Raw genomic sequence first — 21,467 nt, forward strand, 5'->3', positions numbered from 1 at the left:
GGTATGAGTTTTCCTTCCTTCCCCCCTCCAAACTTCCAAACTTCCCCCCTCCAAATTACTTCTTTGTAATTTTAAATGTGTCTTCTGTAAATAGATTATAGTTGTAACCCTTTAAGAATCTAACCTGAAAAATACATTTTAATTTTTTTTCCCCTGGGTTGTTCAGCTTTGAATTGCTTGATTTTTATTTTTGGAAAATTATAAACATTCACAAAAGTGGACAGTATCCAAATGCCCATGAATCCATGACCTGTTTTCATCAATCACCAGCTCATAGTCACTCTTGTTTCTACAATTCCCCAATCACTTCCCCTTTCCCCTCGCAGATCAATTTGAATCCAGTATCATATAATGGAATAAATATTTCAGCTTGTATCTTTAAAAAGAGGGATGCACAAAAGCATCACCATGAATCGTTAATACACCTAAAATATTAGCAACTGTTTAAAGTCTTCTAGTCAGTATTCAAGTTTCCCTGCTTGTCTCATAATATTTTTAGTTTCTGGGTATGAATCAGTATTCAAATAAGATCCACACATTATGATTGATTACTGAATTTCTCAAGACACTGTTGATCTTTTTTTTTTAAATTTTACTTGTTGAAAAACTAATTTCCCAGATGTTGGGTTTTTTTGGTGATAATTCTGGGTGTCATGGAATGAGTTCTTTTGCTTCCCCTATTTCCTGTAAATTGGCTGTCCAATCTATGAGTTAATTTGTTATTTTAGTGACAACTAGCATATTTGTGTTTTTTGCCACCATATTTTTCAGATTTTTTCATGCTCCTTAATTTTCCCCTCCTTTCTTGAGCTCTTTCATGTGACTCTTTTTCCACATACTATTTAATTCTTCTCTTCTGTATAAAAATTGCATAATCTACTTCTAATTTTTTTTTCATGATTACACTTGAAATATTGACTCTTAAATAAACAAATCAGTAATGTATAAAGGTGATGGTGGTGGGAGTTGTCTGCCTTGGGTATGGGCAGTAAGCAGGGAGAACTCTGTGCAAAGAATTTTAAAACTATAATAAAACTGACTAAAAGTCTGTTGCATCTCATTATCGTCATGCTGCAGCAATTTAAACAATGCTGGTGATGAAATCCGCCTCCCTACCAGATGGACTCCCAACCCGTTCTCTGCTTAGTGTGTCGCCCTAGCAGTTTCTAATCAATAATTCCTCCCCTCCTCCAGAAGAGCACAAAAATCCCGAGTTTTGAACATCCTCTACTGGTAGACACTATTGTTGTCCAGTACTTTGGGCATCTTTTTAAAAAACTCCTCAAGATATAAAATATAAGTATTATTGTTTTATTTTTTACTTTTAAAGATTTTATTTATTTATTTTTTTATTTTAGAGAGGATGGGGAGGGCAGAGGGAAAGGGAGGGAGAGAGAATCTCAAGCAGACTCCAAGCTGACTGCAGAGTGCGACAGGGGGCGCCATCCCAGGACCCTGAGATCATGACTTAAGCTAAAATCAAGAGTTGGATGCTTAACTGACTGAGCCACACAGATGCCCCTAAGTATTAATGATTAGTGTTTGTTTAGATTTACTCATATGTTTAGTTCTTTTTTTCACATTCCTTCTTTTGGGAATACCTTCCTTTTGGGATAATTTTCCTTCTTCCTCAAATGCATACTTTAGATTGTTTTTTTTTTTTGTTTGTTTGTTTGTTTTGTTTTGTTTTCCAAAGACTTTATCTATTTATTTGACAGAGAGAGATCACAGTAGACAGAGAGGAAGGCAGAGAGAGAGAGAGACTGAGAGAGATGGAAGCAGGCTCTCCACTGAGCAGAGAACCCAATGTGGGACTCGATCCCAGGACCCTGAGATCATGACCTGAGCCGAAGGCAGCAGCCTAACCCACTGAGCCACCCAGGTACCCTAGATTGTTTTTGTAAAGGTTTGTTGGTGATAACACACTGATTCTATTTCCGTTTGTCTGAAAATGTCCTTGTTTTACTCTTATTTTTATAACAGAGTTTCTCTTTGTCTATGATTCTGGGCTGGCCATTATTCTCTGTAACACTTGAAGCCATTGCTTTGTTGGCTTCTACTGTAAGCTACTGACAGTTCCACTCTTGACCACCTATACCTGATTTCTGTTTCTCTAATTTTAAGATTTCTTTTTCTTTCGTTTTCTGCATTTAACCACAGTGTGCTTAGATATGAATTTCTTTTTACTTACTCTTTTTGAGATTTTGGGGGCTTCTTTCTTAATTCTGAGAATACTTCTGGAAAATTCTCAGTGAATATTTCTTTTTTTGGCATCTCTTTACTGCTTTTATTATCTCCTCAAGGAATTCCAGATAGATATTTGTTCAACTTTCTCAGTTTCATCTCCACATGTGTTAATTTTTCCACTTCCCTCTTTCTTTGCTGCATTCTTGGTGATTTTTTCCCCATTCAGTAATTTTTCCTATTATGTGTCTAACTTGTTCTTAACATATTTAAGTTTCTAATCTCATGAGTTCTATTTTCCCCAAATATTCACAAGCATTCATGAAGTACCTCATTCCATTCTCATGTTATTATTTTCCTTTGTGTACAAGCTTGTCAAACATCTTTATATTCTAATGCTGGCAATTCTTCTGTCTCAAATCTTTGTCAGTCAGTCTGATTCTGCTTTTTATTATTTCACTTGGCTGGCTCATGCTACTTTATATCCAGGCACGATTTGGGGCTTTTTAAAAAATAATCTCATATTTGGTGGCATTTTATCTGTGGCATTTTTTTTTTTTTAAATTTCTGTATTGAGGGACAGTCTTTCCAGAGAACATTTGTTTTGATACATACAGGTACCTGGGGGCCATTATGGACCAGGGCCATTTTAAATGAAATACTCAGCTTTAGGAAAAGAAAAAAAATATTTAGCCTGTAGAAACTGGGCCCTAGAATTATGTGAGTGCTGGCTTATGAAAGTAAATTTCCAGGGTAAATTCCTCTGATACCACCCAGATTCATCTTCTTTGTTGGCGTTTCCCCTGTCATTTCATGTTTTGTTTCTGCTTCACCACTCACAGAGGATATAGCTTTTGGGGTTGCCACTAAAGCCAAAATTCCAGGTCGCTGGGGAATCAGCAAATGCTCAAGCACATGAGAGATTCAGTGCTTCCTTATCTATCTGGTTTCCTGTTCTTGCTTTGACCTCTGCAGAGTGTTCTTATTTCTTACCAATTCAGCCGTTTATTTAAAAAAAAAAAAATCTCAACTTTATATCCAGGAGTTTTAGGTGTTTTGTAGTGTAAAGGACTTTTTCTGATATCCAGTTTATTGTTGCTTTAATGGAAATAAGCCTTTCTTATTTTAGTATTTCTTAAATTCTATAGCTCTTAATGGAAGGAAGTCTTTCTTAATTTAATATTTTAAAGAAAAAAAACCACTTGTTTACTTTAAACTTCAAACAACGTGGACACCACCCTTCTTCTCTTTCTTCAAACACAATCCTCAACCCCACTCCTCTCAAGGTGTTTGCCTTCAGACCATTTCCACTAGAACAGAAAAGTAAGAAAACAAGACAATGTCTGAAGATCAGGACTCGAACTCATTGAAAATTCGTATCGGCAGTTATTTTGTTTGATAATGAAAATCTGCGCTCACCTTCAGTTACTCTTTAAGATTCCAAAACGGAATCTTAAATCCAACAGACCACACATCTCACATGTTTTGAGTTAATGAATGCGGCCTGAAAACATTCATCTGAGCTTTCTGGACGGGCCAATAGTCCATGCTTTAAATACATCAAAAACATCTCAGGATTGATATGGGAGGCTTCCCAGGATCTAAAGGAATCCCCATTCCATGCACTCAAATAATAGCGTCCCTGTTCTACTTTTTGTGAGATAATCTTTCTGCTTAGAGTGCCCCTTCCCTTATTAAGCCCTTTGCGGTTAAAACTAAAACTCCATTTTCATGATTCTAATTTTTATTTAATTTAAGGCAGCCAAAAGTACCAGTTATCCTAGCTAGATAATCTAATGGAGTGTGTAATCAGGGGTCCATCTGGTCCCCGAGTGGCTAAGGGCAGTGGCTTCCTGCCAAGAGAGCTGGGGAGGATCATTTCTCATTTCTCCATGAGGACATGGCAGATAGAGCAGAGCAGCAGCTGTGGTGTCCATGTCATCGAAGGGTCACTTTGTACCAGTGGCCTTCCCCTTTTCTTTTTCTTGTGTGCTTCCCCAACTTGCTGGTGATGGGGTTCAGGACAAGTTGCTCCCAAATATGACACTTTGGCATAGTGAATGTTTTTTAACTGAAGGAGTCTGAGGCATGGCAGGTGCAGGAAGGACTTTCCGACCTTCCTTTGGAGCCGGTCCTAAGAACCGAGTGTCTATACCCAGAGGAAAGGAACATCCTTATCTCCAAAGATAAAAGGACACAGAGAGGAATCTGAATGAACAGGCATTGTGAAGTTCCCCCAATTTACTATTCTTAGTTTATATCCTTTTCGTCCTATCATATTTTTTTTTTCATAGCTTTCCACCCTTTTTCAAATCTAGCGTAAAAACATTCAGGCTCAACTATTACTTGGGGTCTTCACTTCCTCAAGAAGGTTCCTGTGTTACACAAAACTTAAATCAAATACATTTGTATGCTTTTGCTAATTTGTTTTTGTTACAGAGATGCAGCTGAGAACCAAATTGGGTGAGAGGAAACAATATTTTTCCTCCCTGACAGGATCAAGAGTTGCTTTTCATGTTAAGCTTCAAGATCATCCAGGGAGGAGGCTGGTGAAAGTAATGAGATTCATGAAAGGGAGTTGAATGAATGTCAACTCTCTCAATCAATACAAAATTGATGATTGGGGCGCCTGGGTGGCTCAGTGGGTTAACTCTGCCTTCGGTTCAGGTCATGGTCCCAGGGTCTTGGGATCGAGCCCCACATCAGGCTCTCTGCTCCGCAGGGAGCCTGCTTCCTCCTCTCTCTCTGCCTGCCTCTCTGCCTAGTTGTGATTTATCTCTGCTAAATAAATAAAATATTTAAAAAATTGATAATTACCGTGTATTCTCCATTGCAAAGGGCATCTCTGCACACTGAAGGATGGAACCGGGTGGGGAGCGTGAGGAATAGAGGGATATAGTAACAGGTAACCAACCTGTGAGTAATTGGGTGTTTTCATGTGAAACCTAACAAAGGGATTATTTTTTAAAGATTTTATTTGTTTACTTATTTGGGGCGGTGGAGAGCAAGCATACAGGGGGTGGAGCAGAGGGAGAGGGTGAAGGGTATAATTTCCAGAAGACTATCTGCTGAGTGTAGAGCCTGATGCCAGGCTCCATCTCAAGACCATGAGATCATGACCTGAGCTGAAACCAAGAGTCAGACACTGAACTGACTAAGCCACTCAGGTGCCCCTCAAAAGGATTATTTAAAAAAAATTAACCTTTTTGGATTTGTGTGATTATTCACCCACTCCCTCTGAAAGTCCCTCATATTTACACCTACGAATTTCATCTATTTTTTAAAAACAAAATTGCCCCCAAAGATTATTTTATATCATCAGTGTACCACAGTATGTTCTTATGGCTTCAGTAAAGCTATATTCTAAAGTTACCTCTTCTTACATAACTAGCTAAATTACTCCTTAGCTTTTTCTAGATGAGGTAAAAAGATTCTTTTAGCTGCTCTCATGGGCATTTTCCCCCTAACCTTTCAGTAATATTCAAAGATATACAAGGAACTTTTTTTTTTTTTTTTTTTTAAGATCTCTATGGTCCTTTTAAATGGAGAAATCTAAAAAAGCCTATGTTGGGATAACAGGCTGAAAAATAATGAGGAAATGGAGGAATTCGTTCAGGATGCCTCAATGCAGATTTCTTTCCACTGAATCTCTATGTCCTATGAAAATGCTGACTTAGGTTGTAGTTTCTATTTTTTAGATTCCAATCTTTTAAAATGGCACTTGAAATTATATTAAGAAGCTCATGGGATATCATTAAGTGCATAACCAATGATAAATGGACATTTATGATTGAGACTTGGGAGTTCTTAATCAACATAACTATTCTTGGCTTTCTGAAGTTAATCCAATTTCGCTAGATTTCTACCCAAAACCAATTTTAAGAGGGCTGCTTTTCAAACCCAGAAATCTGCGGTAAAACTTTTTTGTTTGGGGAATATTTGATAGAAATAGGGATTGTCTTCCCTTATGCCTTTGGACTGTATATTTTGTGCTTACCCTGCTTTGGCACCTGGGGAAACTAGTACTTTATTTAGGAGTTGAGTTTTACTTTACCTAACTTACATGAAAGAATCTCAAAGAAAGTTGTTGTAGCATTGAGGTTAGTGGTAGAGATGATAAGACAAGATAGAAATACAAAGAAAGATTTTATTTTATTTTATTTTTAAAGATTTTTATTTATTTATTTGACAGAGAGAGATCACAATTAGGTGGAGAGGCAGGCAGAGAGAGAGAGAGAGAGAGAGAGAGAGAAGCAGGCTCCCCTCTGAGCAGAGACCCCGACGTGGGACTCGATGCCAGGACCCTGAGATCATGACCTGAGCCGAAGGCAGCGGCTTAACCCACTGAGCCACCCAGGCGCCCCCAAAGAAAGATTTTAGAGGAGTGCTCTGAAACTAGATTTCCCTTGGTTGAGAAGATAAAAGGATTTGGAAATCTTGGCTTATCGGGGGAAACAAAAATGAAGCTTGACTTTTTCTGCCAAACTTAATTTTCACCCCCGGCTTTGGATGTCCACGTGAACTCTCCCAAAAGGTCAAAATTTATTGATTTTCCGACAAAGTTGTCATTTAAATCAGGTTACACAAAATAGTGCAAGGAGGAGGACGGACAGACTGACAGACAATTTTCTTCTTAAGTTCTGGGTTGCCTCCTTCAGTTCTAGGAATTCATTAATTTCAGATTAAGACTCAATGGATTTGTGGAAAAATAAAGGAGATTTCTGGAGGATATTCCTGCAGAAGTCCTCAGAAAAGGTAAGTGCATCCTAACAGTGTTGACTCATGTGAGTAATTCTTGTTTCTTTGTATTAAGAAAGGAGAGAGACACATCTATGTATTGAGTACACTATAGCCTGGGAATGGTATATTTTATAGGCAAGCATCTAATCTGTGTATGAACTCAGATATTATATTTTCCATTCTACTGAAGAGAAAACAGACATTAAAAAAAATAAATTACAGAGGGCACCCGGGTGGCTCTGTTGGTTAAGCGTCTGCCTTCAGCTCAGGTCATGGTCCCAGGGTCCTGGAATCGAATCCCATATCAGGCTCCTTGCCCAGTGGGGAGTCTGCTTTTCCCTCTCCCTCTGTGCTCTCTCATGGTCTCTCAGGTAATAAACAAAATCTTTAAAAAAATTGTATCTCTAGGCGCCTGGGTGGCTCCGTGGGTTAAGCCGCTGCCTTCGGCTCAGGTCATGATCTCAGGGTCCTGGGATTGAGTCCCGCATCGGGCTCTCTGCTCAGGGGGGAGCCTGCTTCCCTTCCTCTCTCTCTGCCTGCCTCTCTGCCTACTTGTGATCTCTCTCTGTCAAATAAATAAATAAAAATCTTAAAAAAAAATTGTATCTCTAGGGGAAGAAAGAGGAAGTGTGTGGCAGGTACAGATGAAATAAGATTGGCCATAAATTTGAGTGATGGATGCCTGATATCATGACACTATTCTTTCTAGTTTTATAATAGAATTAATTAAAAGTTCTTAAGAAATCACTCATAAACATCAAGATTTATATCCATACTTTGTTGATTTCAGGCTTGTGCTCTCTTGATCACATCACATACCAAATGATTTCTAAAAAGCTGGAAAGCGGGATGATAAAATAGGAATTTAAATTTTATTTTAGAAAGTAGCAACTGATCTCTTTATGTCCTCAAAAAGACACGAGTCTATAGTAATCTCAGTTTTAATATTTATTCAATGAAGGTATCTTTCCTTCTGTTAAGCTAGTTTGAGATTAAAATAGATTTCTTAAATATTACTCATTCAATTGTGTTTCCTGAAATGATTTCTTTTCTCTTTTTGTTTTTAAAGAAGATGACTCAATATTCTAAACATTTGCATAGAGACATGTAAGATTTACCGTTTTGTCCATGAGACTGAGTAGGCTTATGAAATCTGTGAACTAAGCATTCATAAGATTGAATTTTAACCAGGGCAAGAAAAACATTTAGCTGTGGGTAATGAGAACCTCTTAAACTGGAATGACTTTATGGGTCTATTTTAGGTAATGCTTTCATTCTTTCACATGCTCAATGAAAAGGTCACCTGTTTAATGAAAAAGTTTCCTAAGAAATAGAATGTATCTTAACTACATCGTATTTATACCTCTCGGTATAAAATTACTCCACTGAAGACACCATGCTAAATGAAAACAAGCCAGAAATAAAAGGCTATATCTCTATGATTCCATTTATATGACTTCCTAAAATGACAAAACGATAGGGATTGAAAACCCATCGATTGATTGGGGAGGTAGCATGGAGAGAGGCAGCTGACAGCAAGGGGGGGGTGGGCATTGTCTGGCTGAAGGGGCGGTTCTTTATTTTCATGTGGTGGTGGCTACACAGCTGTGTGTTTGCCCAAATTAATAGAACCATAAATAAATTTTTTATATGTCAATTTATTTTATGAAAAATATCTCAGCAGGTCCAATTACTATGTGTAATAATATAAACATATGTATGTGTGTGTGTATAGTTTTTAAAGTATACCTCTGTGTCAGTGAGGGCACAGAGGCATGCCCTTACCTGGATGCTGACCGGAAGCCCCAGTCCCTGCTTGTCAACCACAGCTACAGTCATGACAGTCTGGATCACCGGGGCAATGAAGGTGTTGATTCCGAACACCAGGGCATAGCGTTCCACACTGAGATTAACAGCAACCTGAAATCTAAAAGTGTACAAATGGAAAGAGTTTTGAAAGGACACATATGTGGGCTTTTATTTTGTTTAAAAAAATTTTTTTTTATTCATTTGGGAGAGAGAGAAAGCAGAGAGAGCACACAAGTGACAGTGGGAAGAGGCAGAGCAAGAAGGAGAAGCAGACTCCTCACTGACTAGAGAGCCCTCTTCAGGGCTTGATGTGGGGCTCCATCCCAGGACCCTGGGATCATGACCTGAGCCGAAGGCAGATGCTTAACCCACTGTGCCACCCAGGCGCCCACATATGTAGACAGAGCAGGGAGTTGTGTTGTTTCCAAGATTTCTCTCCCCTCAGGCAGCCCAGGCTTCTGTTGAAGTTCTTGCTGAAAAGTTCTTCTAGCAGAGAAAAAGGAAAGAAGGGTAAATGGAATAGTGAGGTGTTATATTTTTAACATTCCATGTGATGAGATATAGTATAAGAATTTAAAGCTAATTAACCTTCTCTAAAATTAAGCCAAATATTCCAAATGTTCTGCAACTAAGGAACACTGAACATTATTGGACATGGATATGGTTTAACAGTCACTCTTTAACCTTGATATATCAATGAGTAAATCACAAGTCTATTTGATGAGTTTTTACTTATTTGGATTCTCTTCTGGATCATTGACTATCTACATTAGCAGTTTCAGAGTCTAATTGATGAATTTTTCTCTGGAAAACTCACAAATTATTTGCTCTCACAGTTGGTTCAGTATGACTGTTAGTTCATTTTAAATAAATGACTGGGTTTTTGAATTTGGTCAGGAAAGACTGACATATATACATTCAAATTCTTCCATCTAATTGAGCTAAAATATTTATAACCTGAATTTATTTAAAAATATGAAAACAAATGGAAGATTTTAAACAATTTTCACATCCTCTCCCCAAATCCTCACATTAAAAAACAAATATAAGCATTTTAAAATTATGTGATTCAATGAAAATGTATTATTTCAGTGCAAAACATTACCAACATAACAAAACCCATAAATTATCCTAGATCCCACAAAGCGAATATAACATGTGGTCCAGGTGAGCCTTAAAATTTCAGGAGTGTTTTGCTCAGCTAACAAATTTTCCTTTGGCAGAAAAAATGCTATACTAGATAGATGCTCTTGAAAGCTAGATTAAATCAAATGGCAGATTCCCTTTTAGTATACAGATTATTCCAGGTTGGAATCTTGATTTAATCTGTACAGATGCTTAAACAAAGTATCAGTGATTACTTTGTTTTGGATAAGACCTTTATATGTGGTAGATTCAGATAGAGGCATAATGATGACATCAGGCTCAGTGTGACATTGAATGCTAAGCTTTTTCAGACTAAACCCCAAAATTATTGTCCCAGGTAACTGAAATGACAAGGAATCATACTATCTAAAATCTTTTTCAAAGCTCCTACTGAGTCATTTCTACATAGGCATAAATCTACTGTGCTGAGTACACTGCTCAGGGCTAAAAAATTCTTGGGAACTGAATTGTATTCATGTTCTGTTAGGCAATTAACGCTAAATACAGATAAGCCTGTAAGACAGTCTGTAATTTAAAGATAGAACCACTTTGAAATTTTATTTGATCATTTATGTTCCATATATTATGGCATTAGGGGATTGAATTTACCCATTTACCCTATCTGTTAAAGGAAAGTCATAGAACAATTTATAAAGCAAAGAAAAACATTGCTTTTTGCCCATAAAAAAATTCAATAGGTTAAAGGTTTTTTTAATGTTATATTATTGTATTTGTTTGTAGTTTTTTTTTTTTTTAAGATTTTATTTATTTGAGAGAGAGATTGAACATGAGCAGGAAAAGGGACAGAGGGAGAGGGAGAGAGAAGTGGACTCTCTGATGAGCAGGGAGCCTGACATAGGACTTGATTCCAGGACCCCAGAATCATGACCTGAGCTGAAAGCAGATGCCTAACAGACTGAGTCACCCAGGTACCCCTTGCTTATTGTTATTGTTGTTGTTGTTTTCCAGACATGCTCACCAAATGTTCATTATGGAGCAGGGACTTCATGGGCATACCAGTGCATGAGCATGGGCATACCAGTGCATGAGCACGATTCTACTTTCACTCCAACAGGGAATACTTAACTGGACCCAGATAACAGCTTTGACTAATATTAATTAAATTAACCACTTTTGTCATGAAACAGAAATATAAAGTAAATATCTTCTTTTATAGAATAATCAGATTTTTTTATATGGACTTCTTGTATCACAGGATGGTTGAAACCATGGATGGTCAATCACCTTAGAATTTCTTCCAAATCTGAACTCTAATCCTTTGCATTAGAAATACACTTATCCTACACATGCTAAATTTATTTTAAAATTTTCTTAGAAGTTAGAGAAGTAAAAAGATGTAAGTGAGGTTACAGAGACTGGATTCACCTACAGAGAAAATGATATTCTATTAGGATTCTGAAATTGGACATGGGAGTGATAATTTCATTTAGCACCAAATTTCATGGATATTTGAGGTCAAGTTCTCTTTCCCACCCCCATGTGAGTGTGTATCCTAACACTAAGATACTATTTGTTGAGTCCTGCCCAGTAATTAGATAACTTAATTAATGTAACCAAAGTTAATTACATCTAAAATAATACCCCTTTTCAATGAGCTTATCAGTCATCTGACTGAACTGACAAATTAGATGAAAGATGATCATTGAGCTTTATGTAGAATGCTCTGAGCATACTGTCTGGGAAAACCCTGACAATGAAAATATGAGTTCCATCTTCATGGCCTCTCAAAATCTTAGCATTCTTGCTATTCCTATAGTTTAACCCTTGCTTCCTCATGTCTATAATAAATCATTCTGAGAATTTCTCAAAACACCAAAACATTTGGGTTGTTTGTTTTTTCCTAAACCATCTCATATTCTGACAGTTAATCTTACAATTTTTTTTTCAAATTTTCCTATTTCTTTCTTTAGTAGAGCAAATTGACTCGCTTCATAGTATGCAATAAATATGCAGATGGCTGTGTACCAATCTGTTCTGAAATATTCAAGAATAACATACTTTTTACTCTTTCACTATGTGAAAACTGTGGTCAACAACAGTAAAAATAACTCTGAAAAAAATATTTTTACTAATTTGCAAGGTCTCCATCTTCCTAAATGTAGCCATTGAGCATTAAATCAAACTAATTTAAGTTTGACTTAAGTTCCTTTTCCTAATCAAGAGTTAGACTGCTGAGAGAAAATGAAACCTTTCAAATAATTTCTAAAATAAAAGTGGGGGAAGGTAGAGATCTCCTTGTTAAGATGTTGATGGTCAGAAAAGACTAAAATAACAATAATAAAATAACAGGGCAAGCCAAAAACCATACTATTCCATAAAGAAAACGTAAGTATAGTAAAGTTGCTGAAAATCCAATAAAAATAGAAAATCTTAGAAACAGCCAAAAGCAAAATTATCATCACATTTAGAGGAAGAACAACAATGAGAATGACAACAAACTCCATAAGGCAAGCTGGAACACAATGGAATAATAATAAATCCTTAAAATGTTGAATGGGGGGGGAAAAAAAACACTATCAACTTACAATTCTAATTAGCAAAAATATACTTTAAAATGACATAAAATGTATTTTCAAATAAATAAAATTTGAGCAAAATTGTCACCAGGTGGCTAGTACTAAAAGAAATGTTAAAACAAGTTTTCAGGGGGCCTGGGTGGCTTGGTTGGTTAAGTGACTGCCTTCAGCTCAGGTCATGATCCTGGAGTCCCAGGATTGAGTCAGGCATCAGGCTCCCTGCTCAGCGGGGAGTCTGTTTCTTCCTCTGACCTCTCCCCTCTCATGCTCCCTCTCTCTCATTCTCTTTCTTTCTCTCACATAAATAAATAAATAAATAAAATCTTTAAAAAAAATAAAATAAGTTTTCAGGCTTGGGGAATCAATAGCAGATGGAAACATGGATCTACACAAAGAAATGAGAAGAATTAGGAATTGTAAATCTATGAGTAAATATAAAAGATTTTCTTTTGGTCCTAATTAAAAAAATTATTTTCCTGTTTAAAGTAAATATACTAATAATGTATTGTAGGGTTTATAACAGAAACTGAAGTAAAATCTCTAAAACAGTACAAGGCACAGGGAGTAAATGAAATTATGTTGCTGTAAAGAACTTACACACAAAGTGGTATAATATTAATTTAACAAAAACCAACGAGTTAAAATCTAATCCCTCTAAAAACAAAAAGACTTAGCCAAGAAAAACAAGAAAAATGGAATTAAAAAAGAAAACTCAATTAACTTCGAAAGAGGAATAAAGGCAAATGAATAGGTGGGACAAATAGTAAACAAATAACAAACTGGTAGCTATAAACTCAATTGTAAGTTACATGGAGTTCATGGGTGAGCCTCTTGAATGTACAAATTAATGTTTTAAATGAATGTTCATGCATTTTTTGAATATATGATTAATGCTTTTGATCAAATCTGGGAACTTTCTCACCATTATCACAACACCTTTTTTCTCCTTTATGTTCACGTCTTCTGGGACTTCATAATGCATATATTAATATAGTTTTTTTGTGTTCCATAGGTCTCTAAGAAAAATTTAAGGCCAAAGAGCATGTCCAAGATTATACAGTTGATGTTAGGTCAAGGAAAATATTTTTAGATGTTTGCTTTGTCTTTGATCAACTTCCTAATTAAAATTAAACATACTGCCACACAGGAAATGAGGAGCAATACCTACCTCGTCCTTTTTTAGGTATTCTCTAGGCACCATTCATCACTTCCTTAGCTCATTTTCTTTCTATTCTAATTAATCAAGATCAAATATTCCCTATGTTTAAACTACTGTATGATTTAACGTTTCTTATTTTTATACGTAGTTTTATAGAACAGCTTCAGTTCTACAGCTGCTCTGAGACTACTTGATAATTTGTTTCAAAAAGAAACAGATGTGCTATGATTATTCAAGCAGGTAGGGAGTGAAAACTAAATTGAGTCAAAATTAGAAACAATCACATCTCAATTTGTTGCTAAATAAAACAAAATCAAATTGGAGAAATTAGAACTATGGTACACTGTTGGTGGGAATACAAAATGGTACAGCCATTATGGAAAACAGTATGGAGGTCCCTCAACAAATTAAAAATAAACTACCATACAATCCAGAAATTCCCACTTCTGAGTATTTATTGAAAATAATTGAAATCAGGACCTAGAAGAAATGAGAGCACTCCCATATTCATTATACTGCTATTCATAATAACCAAGATGTGGAAACAACCTAAATGTCTGTAGATGGATTAATGAATAAAGAAAATGTGGTATATACATACAAATGACTATAATTTAGCCTTAAAAACAAAAGGAAATCCTGCAATATGGGACAACATGGGTGCATCTTGGGAACACTACGCTACATGAAATGTTTCAGTCATAGAAGGGCATATGTTGCATGATTCCATTGATATGTGATGTCTAAAATAATCAAATTCATAGAAGAAAGAATGGGGATGCCTGGGTGGCTCAGTTGGTTAAGCAGCTGCCTTCGGCTCAGGTCATGATCCCAGCGTCCTGGGATCGAGTCCTACATCAGGCTCCTTTCTTGGCGGGGAGCCTCCTTCTCCCTCTGCCTCTGCCTGCCATTCTGTCTGCCTGTGCTCGCTCTCTCCCCTCTCTCTCTCTCTGAAAAAAAAAAAAAAAAAAAAAAGAAAGAATAGAATGGTAGTTTCCAGGGGCTTTGTGAAGAGGAAGATTAAGTTGCTACTTAATGTATATAAATACTTATTTTTCAGTTATGCATCATAAATAAGTTCTAGCAGTCTGGTGTATACTATTGTACCTACAGATAGCAATCCTGCATTGTGCACTTAAAAGTCTGCTAAGAAAAATAGATCTCATGTTACATGTTTTTACCAAATTTAAAAAAAAAGAGGACTATAAAAGAAAAAAAATCAATAAAATTATTCTGTTAAATAAATACAATAGAAAAAAACATAAAAAGTCAAAACCTCAGAGCATATTGCTGTTTACTAATTATGAGAACTTTGAATTTTTTTGCCTGATTAATAACCTTAATCAAGTTCCAGGAGAAAGTCTGTTAAAAAAGAAATATAGTTGTTGTCTCTTATATTAAGCATTAAATATAACATTGAAAATGCTATTCAGAAGAACTAGAAGAATAAATAAAGAAACCTGTTCTGTTGCTTGAGATTAAATTAAGAAATGATAAATACTTACGCTATCGTTATGAGAAGCATGTAACTTGACTTGAATATCACAAAACCAGCATAACACACCCAAATATTATTTGTGTAATGCATGAAAAGTAGAGAACCGGCATCCACTGCTGAGAACATTGCCAGGGCCATCTCTCCCAGGAGATCCCAGTTGACTTTCACACAGCCTGCTGTGAAGGCTGCCAGAGCCTCTGAAAAGGAAGAAATCAATATATATTACAACTTGTCATTCCACATATACAAAGTAGGGTGATGTTTTGTTAAAATTCACAGTGGATGGGCACTGAAGCATTTCCAGGCTATGGTAAAAAATGTTGACCAATCATGACCTTTGACTGAATGACAATCACTTGATCCACCTCTGGGATGTGTGCATATCTTTTTCTCTTAAAGTTTGAAATAGACCAACTGAATTTGGGTCTCCATAAATCACAGACTGGAATCGCCCCAGAGAGGCCTTTTTTCCCCTTTCTTCTTCCCTTTGCAGAAGATAAAACTTGGGTTCAGAAAACTGGTGTCAAACAAAAACAAATCCAGACTTTGATAGGGGGAGGCTTTATTTAGAAGAAAGAATTGCAATATGAAGGACACTCTGATTGCCCAAATCTGCAAGCATCTTAAAATCAAACAGAAAAAGGGTTTTCTTTTATAGTGTAATCCTTCACTGTAGGGCAAGCAGCCATAAATGGGATCTTTGGAGAGGAAGCTGGACAAGGAAGGGGAAATGATCAGTGGAGACTGACAGGAAAGTGTCCTGCTGCGGTCCATTTTCAGAAGATGATGGGGGCTGGGGCACAGTCCACCTTTGTGGTGTTTACTCAGAATTGGGGCAAGCAGAATGTAAGGGGTCTGTAATAAGGAGAGGAGTCTGACTCAAGTTCAGTCAAGACAAAGCACCGTGGAAGGAACAGTCAGTTGTGAACACTTGGTGACCAAGTGAGGCACCAGGTTCTTCAGACTGAATGCCAGCCCTTGCTACCATGTCTTTCTCTGTGCCGCATAACAGATGTTCTAGCAAGAAGGAATTCTCTCTCTGTCCTTATCCTGTTTTCTCTATCTTCTCTATAACATCGATTTAAAAATTCCCTCGAATCCCTAAAACATACCTATCTTCTTTTTAAGAATTCTCTCTATACACTTCCCCATTTGTTGGTTTAATCATTCCCCTCTTTGTTGACTCATTCATTCACCTACTCACTCATCAAATGTTTTTGAGCTTCTCTGTGAGAAAATATGGTGGTAAATTTTGGATCCTTGCTCTTGAAAATAATATAGCCAACTGGAGAAATGAGATGTATCAATTTTTCATTTTAATAGTGTGTGACAGAATTGTAGAAATGCTGACCTTAACTCAAATTTAAACTAATCGTAACCTAGTGGTTCTCACAGAGGTGTTTTTGTCCTTCAGGGGAGAGATGGCAATATTTGAAGACAATTTTGGTTGTCATGACTTGTCAGGGGTGTGGGGTGGTGCTGGTGGTATGTTAAGGGGATCTTGTGGGTTGGGACCGATGATGTTGTGGAACATCTTACAAAGCACAGGACAGCCCCCCAGGACAAAGAATTTCCCTGCCCAAAATGTCAGCATTGCTGAGGATGAGAAACTCTGACCCAAGCCCTACATGTAGTCACAAGACATACCCCCGGGACATATGCATGTGATGATATGTATTATATGGATATATGTATAATATGTTCCTACATCGTGCTGTGAATGAAGTAATCAGTTGTCAGGTTTCTTGCTACCCTTAGCTTTCTTTCTTAAAGACATGGTTTAATTTACATGAGGCATTAGGTCAACAAACCAGTCTACTTACCTGGTTCTGCCTAAAAATTTGACACTAATTAGGGTCATCGCAATCACAAAGAGACTAAAGAAAAATTGTGAATTGTGTTTGGGAAGCTTTTTTTTTTTTTTTAAAGATTTTATTTATTTATTTGACAGAGATCACAAGTAGGCAGAGAGGCAGGCAGAGAGAGAGAGGGGAAGAGAAGCAGGCTCCCCGCTGAGCAGAGAGTCCGATGTGGGGCTCGATCCCAGCACCCTGGACTCATGACCTGAGCCGAAGGCAGAGGATTTAACCCCCTGAGCCACCGAGGTGTCCCTGTTTGGGGAGCTTTTAAAGAATGAATTTTATGCATATTTTACCTTTCCTACACATGCCTTCAGTAAGGGTACATTATCTAAAGAGAAGAAGATTATTTTCTCCCTTCTCCCAGGGAGCAAGTCCTTAGAGAGGAAAAGGGTTTAAGGTAAACAAATCCTAGAACAGGTTTCTAGGAGTCAAAATGGAATTTTTAGAAAGGGAAGTGAGAAGAATATTATCTCAACAATGGACCCTGAAATTTTCAATAAATATATGGGTGTGGAACACCCCAACTTCAAAAATAATATCTTCAAAGTCTTATTTGATGTGAAAGCTTTGTTATATCAGGAAAAACCATGTGCATTGTTGGGCTTACTTCAAAGACAGCTCTGGGCTCTACCCTTCAAACTCTAGAGGATTAACTCTGTATCAACCCCCTTCCCTCCTCTTCACCTCATTCTCTTTGGAAAAGGATTTTAAACTTCACAAAATATGTTCGGGGGAAAAAGGAAGAGTCCGTGGACAAGAATCTAAGAACCCCCCAAACCACGGTAGCTTCTCAGCCAGGAGGGAAGTTTTTGAAAGTCGAAAGCCCAGGATGGGGTTGAGGGGGAATCCTGTAGCAGAAGCTGGAAACCCTCATTCTCTCAGGATCTTCTCAGGGTCACTCAGTCTCGCTGCCTCTTTCCTGCTGCACAAAAAGCAGTATCAGAAATCCATTAATAAGTAAATAAGGTTGAAGCAAACACTTAACCAGTCAGCTCCAGGAGAAGGAATATGTACTCAGGAACACACATAGCCTCTTGGAGGTCCCGCCTCTCCCAACAGGTCACAGCCTGTCTTTCTCCTTTCCTAGCACTCTCTGTCTCCCGCTGCCATTTTCTCCACACTCAAAGATTGCTATTTGTTAAGAACTACTGTGGAGAGACACAATTCTTACTGCTTCTTACTAATGTCAAATGAATGAAAGTATATTGTGTAGGAAAGACCAGAGAGAACAGTATACAAGGTAATACAATAAGCTAGCTGTGGAGAAGAAATGGGATGTAAGATTATAAGAACCCCGTTTTGATTCACTATTATTCCAGAAAAAATCTGGATATAATAGGGAATGGGGGAAGCTGAGTAGGGAAAATAATCTTAATCAGAAGGCAACAAGTTTTGGCAAATCTCTGCATGTAGAGTTAAGGAAAGATATAAATAAATTATTTAAGTTGTCTCAAAAGGAACCTTTGAATGATAAAGTAGCTCATAGAACAGTAGCTTTCAAACCTCTTTGACCATAGCCTGAAAAAAAGAAATATGTTTTATATGTCCACCAGTACATATATATTTGTATGTAAACAGTTTTCACAAAACAGACCTTATCCCTATAAGCTGCTGTGCTCTGTATTCTATTCTATTCTAAATTTTCTATTCTGTTCTTTGATTTAAAAATGCTGGTCAGAAATCCACTACATTGATTTCAAAATCTGTATTCTATAAAGGGTCAGAAAGTAAATATTTTAGGCTTGCAGACTACATAGCCTTCTTTGTTTTTATGTGGTTGATTTATTATTTTTACAAACCTTGGCATATATTATTTTTTCCCTTATAGCCCATTAAAAATGTAAAAATTATTAGCTCTCACGGGTCTTGGGCCATCATTTGCTCACCTCTGTTAATAGTTTGCAAACCACAGTTTATCAATTAGAATTGGAGAGCAATTAGAGAGGAAAGTGATTTGGTAGCTTAACCTTAAACCATTCAACTCTTTACGGCCAAACCAAGTTTGGTCAGTGGGACAGAAATTTGCAGTCCCTGTTTCTAGGGGGTAGGTAAAACTTTATTTTCCATGGATAACTTCGCCAATCTTCCCTTATATTCAATGCCTCTTTTAAATTTTTAAAGTTTGTGTTAAAGCTTTTTTTTTTTTTCCAGAGTATTTGGTATTTAGTATTGAAGTCAGTACAATGAATCTAAGATGATGATTTGGAAGACTATATTTCTTGCACTAAGAACACTATCTGAAAAGATAAAGTCTGGTATGCTGACCTCCAAAGGTTGCAAGGGCTTCTACTGCTCCATTATAGATTGTAGAATTCTGGGACGGTGCCTTGTAATCCCACAGGATTTGAACATAGTTCAAAACCTGATTGAAACCTGCTGTGGAGAAGGCTCACCACAGGGACCAGTAAAAAAGTTGCTCTGAGGAGTAGCACTCCTTCAGATCTTGGAACCACTGCACAAAACCCCTCAAAGTTACGTTTTCCGGCTTTGGAGTGCTTAACGAACCATCATCCAGATTCCTTGAAAAGGTGAATGTTTCTTGGCAGACTAGTTTGTGACCCTTTTGAGGTTCCTCTAAGAAAGCATCTCTTCCTCTTGGTTTTGGAGAAGCCCCTGTGCTGGGTTTTGCGTGAAAAAACATGCTCTTCTTAGGCATTGGTAGGAGAAGTGAGAAAAGAAAGGCCATAGAGACGGAGGCCAAAGATATGATGTTGAGGCAAAAGCACCAGAGGCTGGCCAGGGACATGAGGAGCTGGGCCAGCACCAAGGCTGCTGTGTAGGCCACTAGTGTGATGCTCCTGCAGTAGCCGCTCACTTTCTGGTAGTGCTCGGGGCTGACCACGCTGTAAATGTAGGCATAGTATGCCACCTCGGTGGCAGAGACCATCCCATAGAAGAACTCTAGCACCTGCATGGCTCTTAATCCTTGGCCAAATACAAGAAACAGCCAGGTGATGATGAAGCTGACTCCTTGCAGGATGATGACTGGCTTGTAGCGGACGTAATCGGTCAGGATGAACACGGGGAGCAGCAGCACCAGGTAAGAGTATGTCCAGATTGGGAAGATCTCATTTGTGATCTGTGAGATTAAATGGGGGAGGGGCATAAGGACCAAAGCACTGGACGTGAAACACACCATAGTTCTCTGACATAATATATTACCCAAAGGACAATGTATCCATCCTAGGACACATTGCTTGGCCCACATCAATTTGATACTTCACATGAGTATTCGACGTTATAGTGGAAAGTCGTGGGAAATGGAAATTCAAGGAAAACAAATGGCCCAAATCATGGATATTCCTAACATGTGGGTTCCCCTCTCCAGTGTAAAGAAAGAGCAGTTATTGTTCTTAGTTACCTGCTTCTTACATTTTAAAATGGAATATTTAAATTTAAATAATAATATTTTATATTTAATTATTTTAATATTTAAATATTCAATTAAAAATGGAAAATCTGCATAAACCACTGAGGCTGGGAAAGAGGCCATAATGCATACGTTAGGCTTACCAGCTTTCCCGAGGGCAGTGTCGGACTGCTCACGTGCTGTTGCCTCTCCTTTTAAAATAGTTGACTCTTCTTCAATAAGGTTAAAAAGAATGTTTCGGTACTGGCAGCGCCTAACCATATTTGCCTTTGATCCACAGCAGTATGTGCAGACCCTCAAGAGATCATCTGGGTCATCAGGAACACATAGGACAAATGACCAGTTCAAGATCAAATATCAGAAGAAGGAATGCTCGTCTGTCTTCTGTTCTTCCGCATTCTTGGCCTTACTCTCTTGGGCTGCTTTGGAGGAGCCATGAGAAACCAGTTAGTATCTCTCTTGTTTAAGTCAGCTTTGGCCACAGTTTTCCAGGAAGGAGTCGGTGGTATCGGCCAATCATCTGAGCCCATCAATAGGACATAATTACTTTAGCTTCTATAAGCTGAATCTATAGTGGGTGGGAGATGAGGTAAGGATGGGATAGAACCCCGTAAATCCTTCTCAGATCCCTGATGTAAACCTGCCAACTTATTGAGCCCGAGAGTCTGTTTTGACCTAACCTGTGTCCTGACTCCTTGAGTTCTCAGGTCACCTTCTACCTAAGTGTTCTTATACTTGGGTAGAACTTCATGCAGGCTCTTCCCGACATTAGGTGTATTCACTAACCCGGGAAAAGCTACATTCCAGATCTGTTTTTAGGGACCATCTCTGGACTCTAAATCCAGTCCAGGGGTATCTCCCAGACAAACCTACCTGCACCTACCAGCATTCAAGACTGGCACGTACCTTTTTAACTGGGAAGGAAAATGGTGGATGGGTTTAGAGGGAAGACTTTCCTTGGTGTCCAGTAAGGACATGAGGATGTTTTCTGGCCAAGGGAGATATAATTGTAACGACCCATCTGCTGAATAACCAGCTCATAAAATGGGTGTGACATTTTTTTCCCTAAGGAAATTGAATCAATACAGTGCTTTGTCTGATCTTGTTATTGTTCAGTGATTAAAGGGAAGGTTCGAAAATTTTAGTGTGTAGCCGATTTATC

General features: G+C 37.7%; 1 protein-coding gene across 1 annotated transcript; it reads right to left on the minus strand.

Moving 5' to 3' along the window:
* Positions 1–17,175: 17,175 nt before the first annotated feature.
* On the minus strand, positions 17,176–20,074 carry LOC101688655 (thiamine transporter 2). The gene is given in 1 exon segment (XM_045078493.1): positions 17,176–20,074. A coding segment is annotated over 1 exon segment (906 nt). The 3' UTR covers positions 17,176–19,168.
* Positions 20,075–21,467: the final 1,393 nt, after the last annotated feature.

Source organism: Mustela putorius, unplaced genomic scaffold (assembly GCF_011764305.1).
Source record: "Mustela putorius furo isolate JIRA1106 unplaced genomic scaffold, ASM1176430v1.1 tig00000275_pilon_pilon_pilon, whole genome shotgun sequence".
Taxonomy (NCBI): domain Eukaryota; kingdom Metazoa; phylum Chordata; class Mammalia; order Carnivora; family Mustelidae; genus Mustela; species Mustela putorius.